At 43.1% G+C, this 12,879-nt stretch overlaps 1 protein-coding gene across 3 annotated transcripts in view; it reads right to left on the bottom strand.

Moving 5' to 3' along the window:
- Positions 1-7,073: 7,073 nt before the first annotated feature.
- The window catches only part of MYL12B (myosin light chain 12B), a 34,325-nt gene continuing 28,519 nt past the window's right edge, over positions 7,074-12,879 (bottom strand). For all 3 annotated transcript variants that reach the window (XM_069219959.1, XM_069219958.1, XM_069219957.1), the window contains exons 2-4: positions 12,539-12,739; positions 9,335-9,496; positions 7,074-7,585 (exon numbers count right to left, since the gene is read on the bottom strand). In XM_069219959.1, coding sequence (XP_069076060.1) covers positions 7,413-7,585; positions 9,335-9,496; positions 12,539-12,722 — 519 coding nt within the window. In that variant the 5' untranslated portion in view covers positions 12,723-12,739 and the 3' untranslated portion in view covers positions 7,074-7,412. The remainder of the gene's footprint in view (positions 7,586-9,334; positions 9,497-12,538; positions 12,740-12,879) is intronic.

The following is a 12,879-nucleotide window of genomic DNA, read 5'->3' on the forward strand; positions in this document are numbered from 1 at the left end:
AAAGGAAAAGAGGAGTGTGTAGTGGAATGGAAACGAAATGAGGGTTTGGAGTGGAAGGATGAGAGGAGATGTTAAAGGGAGGGCGTTATTAAAGTTGCAGTTTTTCAGAGTAAAAGTTAAGGTTTGTGTTGCTTGTTGCAATCCTGTCCTAATAAATGACCTTTTACACTAAATGGCTGTCACTGAATTATTTCCCCAAATCAATGTATGTGTATGTTTGCATTTGTCAACAATTTAGGCTTCTAAGTACAGATGCAGTGGATCAGTTTGACTATTCCTATACTTGGAAGTGCAGGTAGTAAACACCACGCTTCACATCTAGTAAAGCAGGGTGGCAGCAGATGTTGAAATCAAAGGGCCTTGCCAGCACCGAGCCGCTTTCACTGACTACACCGTGCTTTATATCTGCCTCCACATAGTAGTGATGTCGGCTGCCAATGCGCTTTATCAAGAAAGGCAGATATAAATCACTGTACCAACAGACATTAAAATCAAAGGGCCTTCCATGCACTGAGCCGCTTTTGCTGACTATGCAGCTACTGGTGCAGGGGCTCCCTTACCGATCTGCTACTCCGCTCAGCGCAGGATCAAAAAGCATATTTAAGCGCAGTGCCAGTCTAGAAAAGGCAGATGGCGCAGTTCCTGATTGTGCCAGACTTAAGGAAGAACGTCATGTTCTTCGCCCCACCCCAGCTCAGTTCAGTCCAGTCAATCGGAGCAGCTGGTTTGGGTGAGGGCCAGCAAACACTGATAACAAATCTAAAAAGACAATGAATGGATAACAAATAAATGCCGGAGCTCAGAATGAAGCCTTAATTAATAGATGCAGGGTGCAAGCTACTCCCAGGGGGTCGGCGAGCTAGCGGTAGCTCGCGATTGACTGGTTGGAGACACCTGATCTAGAGCATATGCCCACACTGGTCCACTTAGACTGAAACTGCTTTATTCCAGGCAGGTCCACCCTGATCAACATTTAGCGATTACACAGGATCATGGCACGCTCCCCAACACAGCGGTCATATGCCACATTCACGGTGTTAGGTTTAGAAAAAGAGGGATCCATATACTGAACTGGGAATACATTTTTTTTTTTGTTTACCCTTGCTACACTGCTTTTCATGGGCACCTGCAAAGCCATATATGCCTCCTATATGTAGACCCCATTGCCCGGGTGACGATTGGGCAATGCATTTCTCCATTTCCGGTGAGTATGGCAACCTGCCAGGGGTGTCATTTATTCCCTCTCCTCTTCCCCTGCCAACCGTTTCTCCCCCCCCTCCTTTGCCATAACTATGGAGCCACTGATCCAGAGGCTTCGTCAGCAGGCTGAGTGGGGCATACCATTAGATGGAGTGATGCACGTGACCTCCCTGTACGCAGGCAATGTTCTGATCTATATACTCCACATTAGTCAGGGCATTGATGGTACAGCAACTAGCCTTTCAGAATTTCGAGATGCTTCAGGCCTGGGAGTCAGCTGGGCCAAATCATGAGTGTTCTCATTACATTCCGATTGTCTGCCACAGCAGACACTTCGTACTCCGTTGGGAACCTCACACCTTTGAATATTTAGGAATACATATCTACAATGACGCTCAGGACCTTATAGTTGGTAATCTTACCAAAGCCATCACTTCTCTCTGCCCCCAGATGGCCTTTTGGGGCCCGCTCCCAGTGCAGGGCAGGATTTCTTTGTTCAAAATGGTGATGCTCCCATGCTTATTGTACTACTTCCATAATCGTCTTGTGCACATCCCCAGGAGTGTCTTCCACAAGCTCCATACTGCACTGGGAACCTTTATCTGGAACAGGAGCAGACGCGGAGTAGCACTGAGCAAGCTGCAACTACTGGTCAAAGGGGGGGGGGGGGTGCAATTTCAAACTCTACTACCTGGCCACCCAGCTCCAGTGGCTAGCGGGTCTCTTACTGAAAGGATTAGGCCAACCCTCGGTAAGCTGTGTGCAACAAGTGGTTCAGGAAACATTCCTCTCCCTAGCTGCACTAGCCCGCCATTCCAGTACTTTGATGACGGTTGTGTACAACAGCTAAAGGCGTGACCTCCTCCTCCCTCTCTTCGCCTTCTCCCCCTCCCCTCTTTCCCACCTCCACCCCACATTCCCCTGAAATCAGGCCAGCTGCTATCAATCCATTTCGTACAATGCTAGGATGTACAAACCACTGGGAAAAGCAGGGATTGGCACTCTGGGAGCCCTATTTAATGACAGAGCCAACAGTGATCGACTACAAACAGACTAGGTTATACCTGCCGGGCACTTTCTAGCACATGGTAGATTCCTAGCAGTCTTAACCGAGCTATGACAAATCAGGGACAAGGAACCTGAACTTTATCCTTTGGTACATACTCTCCACATTAAATGCAGTGGTCGTCACCTGATCACTTGGTTTACCCAAGCACTAGCACACAAAGTCCATGACGCCCTACCTTTGACCCGTAGGAGTTGGGAGCTAGAAATTGGCAGGGAATTCACAAATAAGGGAGGGACAGAGTACTAATATATCCCAGGAAGGTATCGCGAAATGCCAGTACATACCACATATTACACAGGGCCTACCTGTTTGGTTTCTCTCCAAAATGTACCCGATGACAGGACCCCACCACTGATATGGCTCACGTTTTGGTCCTGCCCAGTGGTGGTGCCCAGCTGGAATGACATTGCTGGAGCCATAACAGAGTTAACAAAACGGACTGACATATGCACCACTGAGGGAACCGTACTCAGCTTCTTTAAACACCCAAAAAGAGCAAAAATATCCAATTGTTTCATTGATCTTGCTTTGCTGGAAGGCCGTGCAACCACTGCCATGCATTGGAAAGCCCATACCCTCCTTGGCCTACACTACTGGTGCGCTGCACTGTTGAAATTATGCGGGGGGGGGGGGGGGGGGGGGGCGAGATTGTGGCATGTAAGCAGGAAGAGGCACAAAGACTGCGCAGAGTCCCCATCGCTGCTGGCTGGGAAATGTACATGTCAGACGTACAAGGAAGGAAAAGCTCTAAGCTTGGGTTCTCCCCAACCACCCGCCCGCAAACAGGCTCTTCCTTCTAAGCACGCCCTCTTTAGTCGGCAATTCTTGCAACCCCCCCAGCTACCCAAATACCTAGCCGTAGCAGGATGGTGACCAAGGCAGTTCCAGTCACTGTGCACAGTCCTGACCCGATAAGGATACTGGGGGATGGGAGGCAATAGGGAAAGGATATGTAAAGCCACAAATACTATACATTATGTTCCAAACAGTTGTACCGATTTTGACTTCCAAGATTATCTACAGTTCCAGTTCTAAAAACGAACCGATAACTCCTGCCTTGCAAACTCTGTATCTACATGTGAGACACAAACGTTTTATGAAAAATGCCTTCGCTTCCAGATCCGAAAGTAACACTGACTACGGTATGTGCCTTTAGTACTTAATAAAAAAAATTGGTTTAAAAACAAAAAAAAGTGGCAGGGCGCAAGTTTGGTTAGAAGTGCCGTTAGCAATAGTGTGGGTTTAAGAGGTACCGTATGCCTATGTGATGTGCAAGAGAGCCGGATACACGCCCCAATCGCCTCGGAGAGAGTGGTCAGGTGCATAACTATGGTCAGTGCAGCAGGTTCAGTGGTGCTGGATCCAGGATGGGCATGTGTACTGCAATATAAAGAGGTCAGTATATGTACAGGCAGAAGGACAGATAAATTCACATATTGTGGCAAAGAGGAAAAAGTACAGCTAAGAAAAGGGAAGCTGTATTAAAATGTGTAGAAATTTGCTACCAGTAAGTCACATTTGCTCAGCAGTCTGCCACTCTAGTGTGTGGACAATGCAGTGTCCAATTAAGCCCATTTGTTTGCAGAATTTGTTTTATTTACAGGGATGTTGTGTTTGAAGGTGCGAGAACGTGAGGAAGAGGGCTGGGTTAGGCACAGTATGGAAGGGCGTAAAGTGGGTAGCAGCAGTGCTTTAAAGGGAAATACAGAGGTGCAGGTACTCACTATTTAGATTAACTGTTTGCTCTTTAGAAGTGCCGGTACTCTTCCCATAAAACGTATTGCACCAATTTTGAGAAGTGCAGCTATTCTCCCTTTCAAATCAAATAAGTGCTGGTACTCAGTACCGGACAGTACCCGCCCATTTGAAGCGCTGGGTAGCATGGATTTGGCTTGTTAGGGTGGTGGGGCACGGATTTGGTAAGGAGGAATCAGATGACAGAGGAGTTAGAGTTTTCAGTGGAATAGTGTTAGGCATGGGTAGTTGCGTTTGACCGCCCACTGTACTGCTAAGGAAAAGCCAGTTATGGATTGAAGCTAGGAGTATCCTGAAACAGACACGCATTGTTCACAAAAAGACTGCAATTTATAGGACCGAAAAACTGACCATCTCAGAAGGTCAACGCCTCCTTCGAAGCTCCACCTACTTGAAATAGCCCCTTTCCAAAGAAAAATGAATCTCAACCTTCTCAGGGTGTTCCCCTCAGGCTATGGAAGTACATTCTCTCTTTCACTAGAGCCAACCCATCTTTCAAAGGCTTCAAATCTGAGGTTTGAAACTCTACTCTTCCAACAATTCCTCTTTAAAAGCCCACCCAGTTACCTTCACCTACCCAGCCCCATGGAAAATCCAAACGAACCAGTAAGGGACCAAACCTATGACAAATGTTATGCAACCAACTGGATAGTTGTAGACAGATTTCCAATCCCATCCTGTATCCGACTTCTCCACGTGGACGCTGCTTTTCTGACGACTCTTCGAACTTAGTCTGGTTACCACATGAACAAAAGCTCACTACCCTCCAGGTCCTCAAATACACCAGGACTTCCCCCACCCATTTATATCCTGGAACAGACTCCACACCAACTCTAATACCTCCCTACATTAACATTTGGAATGTATTCACCCTAAACGGATTATGTGGGACTTTTTAAGACTACAAATTGGCTGAGCAGCACTGTCCATCTTACAGACTGTATATTGGGCCCGTGCTATATCAAAATCCTTACTAAAGATGCTGACTGCAGAGAGGCGAGCCAGGCCTAGTGGTGAGACAGTGGAGAAGAAGCCACTGAAGGGCCGAGAAGAAGGCCACCTTTAAGCGGCGGTAAGCATGGAGGGGTTAAGGAGTTAGGGGGCCAAGGAGGAAGGGGAGTGGAGAATAGGAGAGACATCGGTTATCAGACAAAGAAATGGAAGGGAGTACGAGCATATGAGAGTGGGTAGTAGGCCCAAGAAGATGATTGGAAGGAACAGGGAAGAACTGATATTGCTGCAGATAAAGTGACAAAGATGCCGTGGGGGCAAAGATGACGGGGGGGGGGGGGGGGGGGGGGGGGTCAAGAGAGCCAAGACAGTAAACGTACGAGGAAAGAGGTTATCTGGGGTAAAAAGTAAGGTTGGGGGATTGAAGCTGGCAGAAATGACAAATAGGGAAGTGGTGGTGCCAAGTGGCTGGTAACCCATGTGGGTCTGGGCACATTGAAGTACCATTTGTTGCACCAGATTGAGTGGCCTGATCTAGTTTTGGGGGCGTGGCAGTGCGGTGACACACCGGTTAAAAGCAGGCAATCAGGGAGGATTCACCGGTGCTAAGAGATAATGTTCACTTACTGCACTGATGCAAGTATCTGATAGAGAATGGCATGTTGACAAGAATTCACATATCAGTTTGCAACCCTCTGCAGAAAGAAATGAACAAAACAGCTATTATCTGCCAAGGACAAGCAGAAATTCGTTGTTAGTAACCCAGGAGCAGGTAACACACGCCATTAGTTTAGGAGGAGAATGTGCAGAATGAAACTGTATGGCTTAGTTAGATTCAGGAACTGAAACGGAGGTGGCCGCAAAACAAAAACAAAAACAAAAAAAAAAAAAGAGATTCACAGGTTGAAACCTTGAAAAGACAAGATAGGCAGATTACCGAGGTACCCAAGCACACAACAGGACCAGTGTTACAGCACATCTCGGGGGGTGGGTGTCAAGAACAGGGAGGAAATGCACAGGACAAAGGCTGTTCTGCCGGACAGAGGGGGCTTGAAGGTGGCGACATGGGAGGTTAAGATGTAGGAACAGCAGCAGTTTGAGGAGAAATTTTGCAATTCAGTGGACTCTAGCAGCACCAGGTGATCAAAGTGATAGGCTCTTCCATAACGTAATTTTGAAAATATTAACATGGTCACAGTTTATTGCTTTCACAAACATGGACTTCACTCTTTATTCGTTGGGCCCTTATCTATGGCACCCAGAAACAAAGAACAAGCATTTGCAATGCAACGGGGCTCGCATTTCTCCGAGTTGGAGCTATTAGCAGTTGTAAACTCCCAACCAGACTTTGTGCCCCATTAAACGAAAAGAAAAAAAAAAAAAAAAAGCACGATTGCCCTGCTAAACAAGCAAGATTGCGCTGCGAAGAGAGATAAAGTAATCCTAAACCGGAGGGAAAACAGCAAGCCTCGTATTTTTTCAGTACTTGGTCGCTGTGCTCAAGGAGGGCTAACCACTGGAAAAGGCATGACGTATGCATGCCTCCCACTAAATAAAGCAAGCAGATTTTAAAAGGTAAGCCCACGAACCAATGAAAGACACTGACGTGACATGGACGGGGCCCCGAGCCCTTTTCTAACTACTATAGCCCGAGCCCTTTTCTAACTACTATAGCCCCTCGCAAGCGATACCCATGCGCATGCTACGCAGGCTCAACCCTAAAAAAGCAAGGTTACTCAATGCCCACAGCCATCAGCCTCGACTAAAATCCAAGATCAAGATTTTCTTGCAGCAGGAAGACGCAAAGTCACCTTTCACCAAGGAAGACCTCGGACAAACTAGCAGGAAAACCAATAGTTTCAAATGCTTCGAACAGTTAGCTGGTAACACACAAACATGTTGCAATAAAATAAAAAATAATACACAAAAACACGATTTTGCTAAATGAATGCAAAATGCCTTCAGATTGGTTACAAAACTGCTTCCCACAATAAACAAGTAGCACAAGTGACGGTACACACCAAGTTAGGCGACGTACATGCTTGGGACAGAAGTCTTCAGCACATACTACAAAATTATGAACACATCACAACCAAGCTAGATTATAGCTATTTATTTCAAAACTTCTTTATTACAAAAATGTAAAAATCCAGCTAAACCAGAAACACTGAGATTTTTTTTTTGTTATGGATTTCCAAGTATAATTGGTCTTTACTCCCCCAATTTCCATTCCCCCCCCCCCTCAGTTAACAGAGCCATCCTTTTATTTCCAGTTGATTACATAGTTGCAAATGCACCAGGATGGCTTGGAATAAATCCATAAATACAGAGGCAAAAGCTGAAGAGCTAAACACATGCAACAAGTTCTAGGAGGGAAGGAAACTCAGAAATGTGCGCATCGGCAAAAATGGATAGAATTTCAGGTTTGGAATTTTCTTTAGTCATCTTTGTCCTTGGCTCCGTGTTTTAGGATGCGTGTAAATTCAATGTAACTGAAGTTGCCTTTTTTGTCAATGGGAGCCTCTCTAAACAACTCATCCACTTCCTCATCCGTAAACCGGTCTCCCATGGTAGTCAGTAGCTCCCTCAGATAATCTTCCTGAATAAAGCCTAGGAGGGGATAAAGATTAATTAAGTAACATATTGGGATGGGATTTAAGTGGGCAATCATTACAATTTAAGCCATTTTATATATTTTTATTAACAACAAGTGTCAATGGGGACTTACCGTTAACCGCTCTTCAAAATTAAGTTGTAACATGAAAACTGAACTGTACCACAAAAAGGTACGATGTTTTAGGGCATACCTGTTGCTTGTCACGCATATAGCTATATAGCCTGCTCGTTTTTTTTGTGTTATTTTTTTACAGTCTTACTAATTTGTACTGACATTTCTTCCTCCGACATTTCTGAATTTTACTAGTTTATCAGATCAAATTTTCACTTCAGCAAGATCAACTTACTATATTTTATCACCTTCCTCTTCAGCAGACTCAGCTGAAACAAATACATTCAACAACTCTAGCCAGTGTCTGCAAATAAACGTTCTACAGCAAAAGCAGATTCCTAAAGACCTTCTATTCATGTAGCCCGCTAATCAAAAGATTTAGGAAGGGAATGCTTGAGTTGCAACTCACCACTGCAGTCATGTACTCTGAGATATCTAAATACAAAAAGGCACACGTCCCACCAATGTCCAATGTTTTTTCAATCTCAAATACACAAAGAAAATGATCTCCGATCAATTTTAATCATCTTAATTATCTACAAGATTCATTTAATAATTAGAGTGGATATATATGCACTTATGTTTTATGGTCACACGATACATGGGAATGGAAAAAGAAGTTGATGTAAACTACAAAATGTTCTCACTCACTTCACAGAAGGTGGATTATTCTGTAAAAGAATATCTGACGTAAAATAGTGGACATACAATATGATGTATATATGTAATTGCAGCCCTGATTAAGTCACTCGGAGATTCCCCTTACGAAACACGTGTTGGCAAGAGTGGCTGGCGTTTGAACTGAAGCTGAATGTAATTGGAGGAGGAATACGGAATAAACTGTGAAGATTGAAAAAAACATTGGAAGGACATGTGCCTTTTCTATATAGACATTGTTATCGGCGATCACAGATCGTTGATTTGAAGGGATGTGGGGTGTTTATGCCTGTAAGTGCACAGTCTGAAAAATTAATAACTATTGTTGTATAATTTGAACATATAGGTGACAGGAAGCGCCAATACTATCCATTAACTGAATAATGTACTCAGAGATAGTTTACAATCTGTGAGAATGCATTATTACACCACAAAACAACTCCCAGTTTTGAGAATTTAGGTAAAGGAATTTGTCTAGCTTGTAGTACTCTTTAACCATCAAGATGCATCGCAACTACTCGTAGACGCTGTGAAGTGAGCACCAAGTAACTTGTCAACACACTCCCTTCTGGGAACAAGGGACCATCAGATCCACTTGGCAATAAAGTTTGAGTTTCCAAGGACTACCAGGTTGGGCTACACTTGTACTTGTTGAATTCATAGGAAGAAAAGGAAAAACATACAAGACCAAAGGGAAAAGGTTAAGTACAGGCTATAATGGTCATGAGCAGACAAAAACGTGCAATACGATAGAAAAACACTAAACAAAAACCAAGAGGCAACAACAGCAGTTTACTTGCTAAGTTCACATCAGGAAGAGAAATCACAGGATGAGAAAAGGATTGAGTGAAAGTAGTGACAAATGCAAAAATTGAACAAGAACTCTATTCCTTAACACCACTATTAGATGTGAGATTAAAGATCATAACTTTAGCAACACTAAAAGCTGAATGCATTGTATGTTGTGCCTTTACCTGTTCCTTCCTCATCGAAGCATGCAAAGGCATTTCGGATAACATCTTCTGGGTCTGTGCCATTTAGCTTCTCCCCAAACATAGTGAGGAACATGGTGAAGTTAATGGGGCCTGGAGCTTCATTCATCATGGCATCCAAGTAATCCTCAGTTGGATTCTTACCTAACGAAGAAAAATACAAACCCTTGTAAAACTATCATTACAACGCAACATCTAGAGAAGTGCTATCAAACCCTAAAACGTTTTACAAAGTTTAAGTGCAACTACTATGATTTCTAAAAGTTTAAAATTGAGTGCCTAAGAATTTAAAGTAATCTGGTTTCGAAGTAGCCAACAGATTTATATGCACAAATTCTACACTACTTTTGATAGGACATTATCACAGACCACTGAATGGAGGGGGGGGGAGTCAAGCTACAATGGTTTCTTCACAAAGAAGTATTATTTGTGACATCTAATTTGTTGTCTCAAGAGATGAGCACAAATCTAACAGGTTACAGGGCTTGAAACACCCATTAGCTACAAGACCCCCTACCACCATGGTTTAACATCAAGTGCAGAAGTACATATCCCCACAATGCTCGAGCATTATTGTATGAATATGACCCACAAGTCATCAATTTAAGGGCTCTAGAATTGAACTCGAAAGCTGGCATCTGAGGTAACCTATATGTATATCCTCTTGTTATCTGTAAGCACGGGAGGCCAGCCAAGAGCTTCTGAACAGGGGCTGCAGTCTTGTAAACTTCCAGAAAAAAAAAAAATGCAGTACACGACGACCACAGTTGCACCAGACTTGAATAAAATGTCAGATGATGGCAAATATCTTCTATTCCTTGAACTTGATTACTAGTCTAGGTCAGAGATACTTTCTTTAATGGACAGTAAGTAGGCTCATTAACGAGTCACCCATTGCCAAATGCACACCAACTGTTGTGCTAGGATTCGCTGGCCAGTGTCTCCCCAGTATGAAATAGTCAGGCATCTGAGACCAAACTGATCCACATAATATGAGATCCCCTCTAATACCACCTTAGGGTTTACCCAACAAGAAGGTTCTGGTCAAAAACACAAACAAAATTGATTGCTGTCCACAAATATGCCCATTTTACAACGGTCTTATTGCAAGGAAATTGCAATTAGCAAAATTTGTAATGGCTTTGTTAACTCAAACTTCTAAAGCAGTATTGAAAAAGGAATGAATTGGGATCTAGCTTATTGGAGTACAGGTCGGATCCAGATTGGGCACTTGGAGAAATCCAACTGAAAGTGTGCCAATGATTCATTTTAAACTTCTCCACTGGACCTTTCTCCAGACAAAACGGACAATCAGGGTTGTGTGGAAAATGCAGGAGGGGCACAAGTGATTTATTGCATATCTTATGGAAGTGTCAGAAGTTGATTAGGTGTTAGGCAGTGACTGAACATCTAGCAGCCGATAGGTCATCCACTACCTTTCCCTTTTGAAACCTTTACATTGTCCACCTTTCTATTAAATGTTATTAATTACCTGTTCCAGGACAGGCTAGCACATCAGACACCCATACTAAACAGATATCTGAGACACCGAATTCACTTTGAACTTCATCTATTTACAGGGCTCCAAGTTATGCTCTTTAGTCATACGCAACTGCACATTTTACTGGGTGACCCAATCAATGCAAGGATTATTGACTTTAATATTTGACCACCAGCTAAGGTATGCTGAACAGAACAGTAGCCCTACAACTGATCCACTTTATTAAGTTTTGGAATGTCAAATCATTGATTTTATAGACTGCAATAAATAAAAGTGTGAACCAGTTTAACCCAACTACTTGCACCTTTCCTCTTATACGCTATTCACATCTTTCAGATAGAGCGACCTTCTGAAAAACATGGTAAAACATCATTCCTTCTTCAAATCGTGGAAGACTGCAAGCAACAATTCGAATTGACAGGCACATGTAGCACAGGCATCAGTAATCTAATCTGTGCACAGACATCACTATTCTGTCAATGTGCCACATGTCAGAAGCAAAGTTACAACTAGTCACTGGCCCGAGGTGAGACTACCAGATAAACTGTCCCAATCATGATCAGTGGTGTGTAGTGATGGCTTACAAACACCCATGATGCGGTTATTAAGTCCAGGGACAGCATCATACATAAGTGCATTTTGTTAGATCAATTGTAAAATGGTTAAAATTAAAATAAAAGCAAGACAGGCTCAGTTTATAGACGAGATTAACTTGGAGCAACTAAAAGCAGCATTAAAAAAATGTTAAAAACTATAGATCTAAACAATTAATCTTATCGGCTGGCACACGATTCGAATGTAACCTGGCCTTTCAAATTAGGACAATTATGTAACTGCCCAACGCTCAGGTTATTTTATGGACCGCGAATGAACTTCCTATGATTAACGTTCAGTAACTAACTCAGTGTTCATATAAGCAACTTATGCATGATGCCGTCCCTGATCTTAACAAGAAAGCTCAATATGTTCAAAGGGTAGGGAGAAGAAAAACACACAGACAGCTGCCGAAGTTAAACACTGCCTAGTCATCTGTGAAGAAATTAGAAGACAGCCGTTGTGCTCCTGCTAGCTGCAATCACAAACAAGAACTGCAGTTTTCCATCGACACCTTTGGTTAGAGATCAGTATACACTCACTCGAAAATACTTTAGAATGTTAGCATAAGTGATGGAAGGCTTTACCACACACTAATGTGTCAACATCATATTAGAAGATGGATCAAAAACAACGGTTTCCTTCTCAAAGACATTCTACACACAACATCTTGCCCCAGCACAAGAACAAAAAGTAGGACCAGCAAAACATCATGTTGGCCTCGACTTTTCTAAAGCCAAAAAACATTAACTCTTAAAATTCCGCTGTACTTCACAACCGGACCTTGAAACGTTCTACTACAATAAATCTAGGGTATTCCAAAACTGATGGCCTCTCTAAGAAAAAAGAAATGAAATCTTACTTATGCGACCTCTACTTTCTTAAATAGATCTTACAAGGAAATCTGAACCTCGAACTCTCCAACCTATCCTAACAGATGCGTCCATCCTAAAGCACGACTTTCTTGTTCTCCGACTCATCAAGTACTCCCTTGATCACGTGAGGGGTGTCCTTTGGTAAATATGGTTCAAAAAATAAAAATTGTATAATATCAGGTGTAGCATCAATAGGAAACAAAAGACAAACGTTACCCAGTGAGGCCAGCATGTCGTGCAGATCCTCCTTGTCAATGAAACCATCTCGATTCTGGTCGATCATGTTAAAGGCCTCTTTAAACTCCTGGATCTGGGACTGATCAAACATGGCAAAGACATTGGAGGTTGCGCGCTGAGGGCGCTTCTTGGTGGTCTTGGTCTTTGCTCTTTTGCTGGACATGATGGCGGTTTTGGTGGCTAAAAAAAAAAAAAAAAAAAAAAGATTTAAAAATACATTGTCACACCATGTTTTCAACTAGAACAAAGGTAGTAAATTACTGTAGATTTTTAGCACAACACTACAATCTGCATACCACACGTGTACTAGAAGTCTGGCC

Source organism: Pleurodeles waltl, chromosome 2_2 (assembly GCF_031143425.1).
Source record: "Pleurodeles waltl isolate 20211129_DDA chromosome 2_2, aPleWal1.hap1.20221129, whole genome shotgun sequence".
In the NCBI taxonomy this organism is placed as follows: domain Eukaryota; kingdom Metazoa; phylum Chordata; class Amphibia; order Caudata; family Salamandridae; genus Pleurodeles; species Pleurodeles waltl.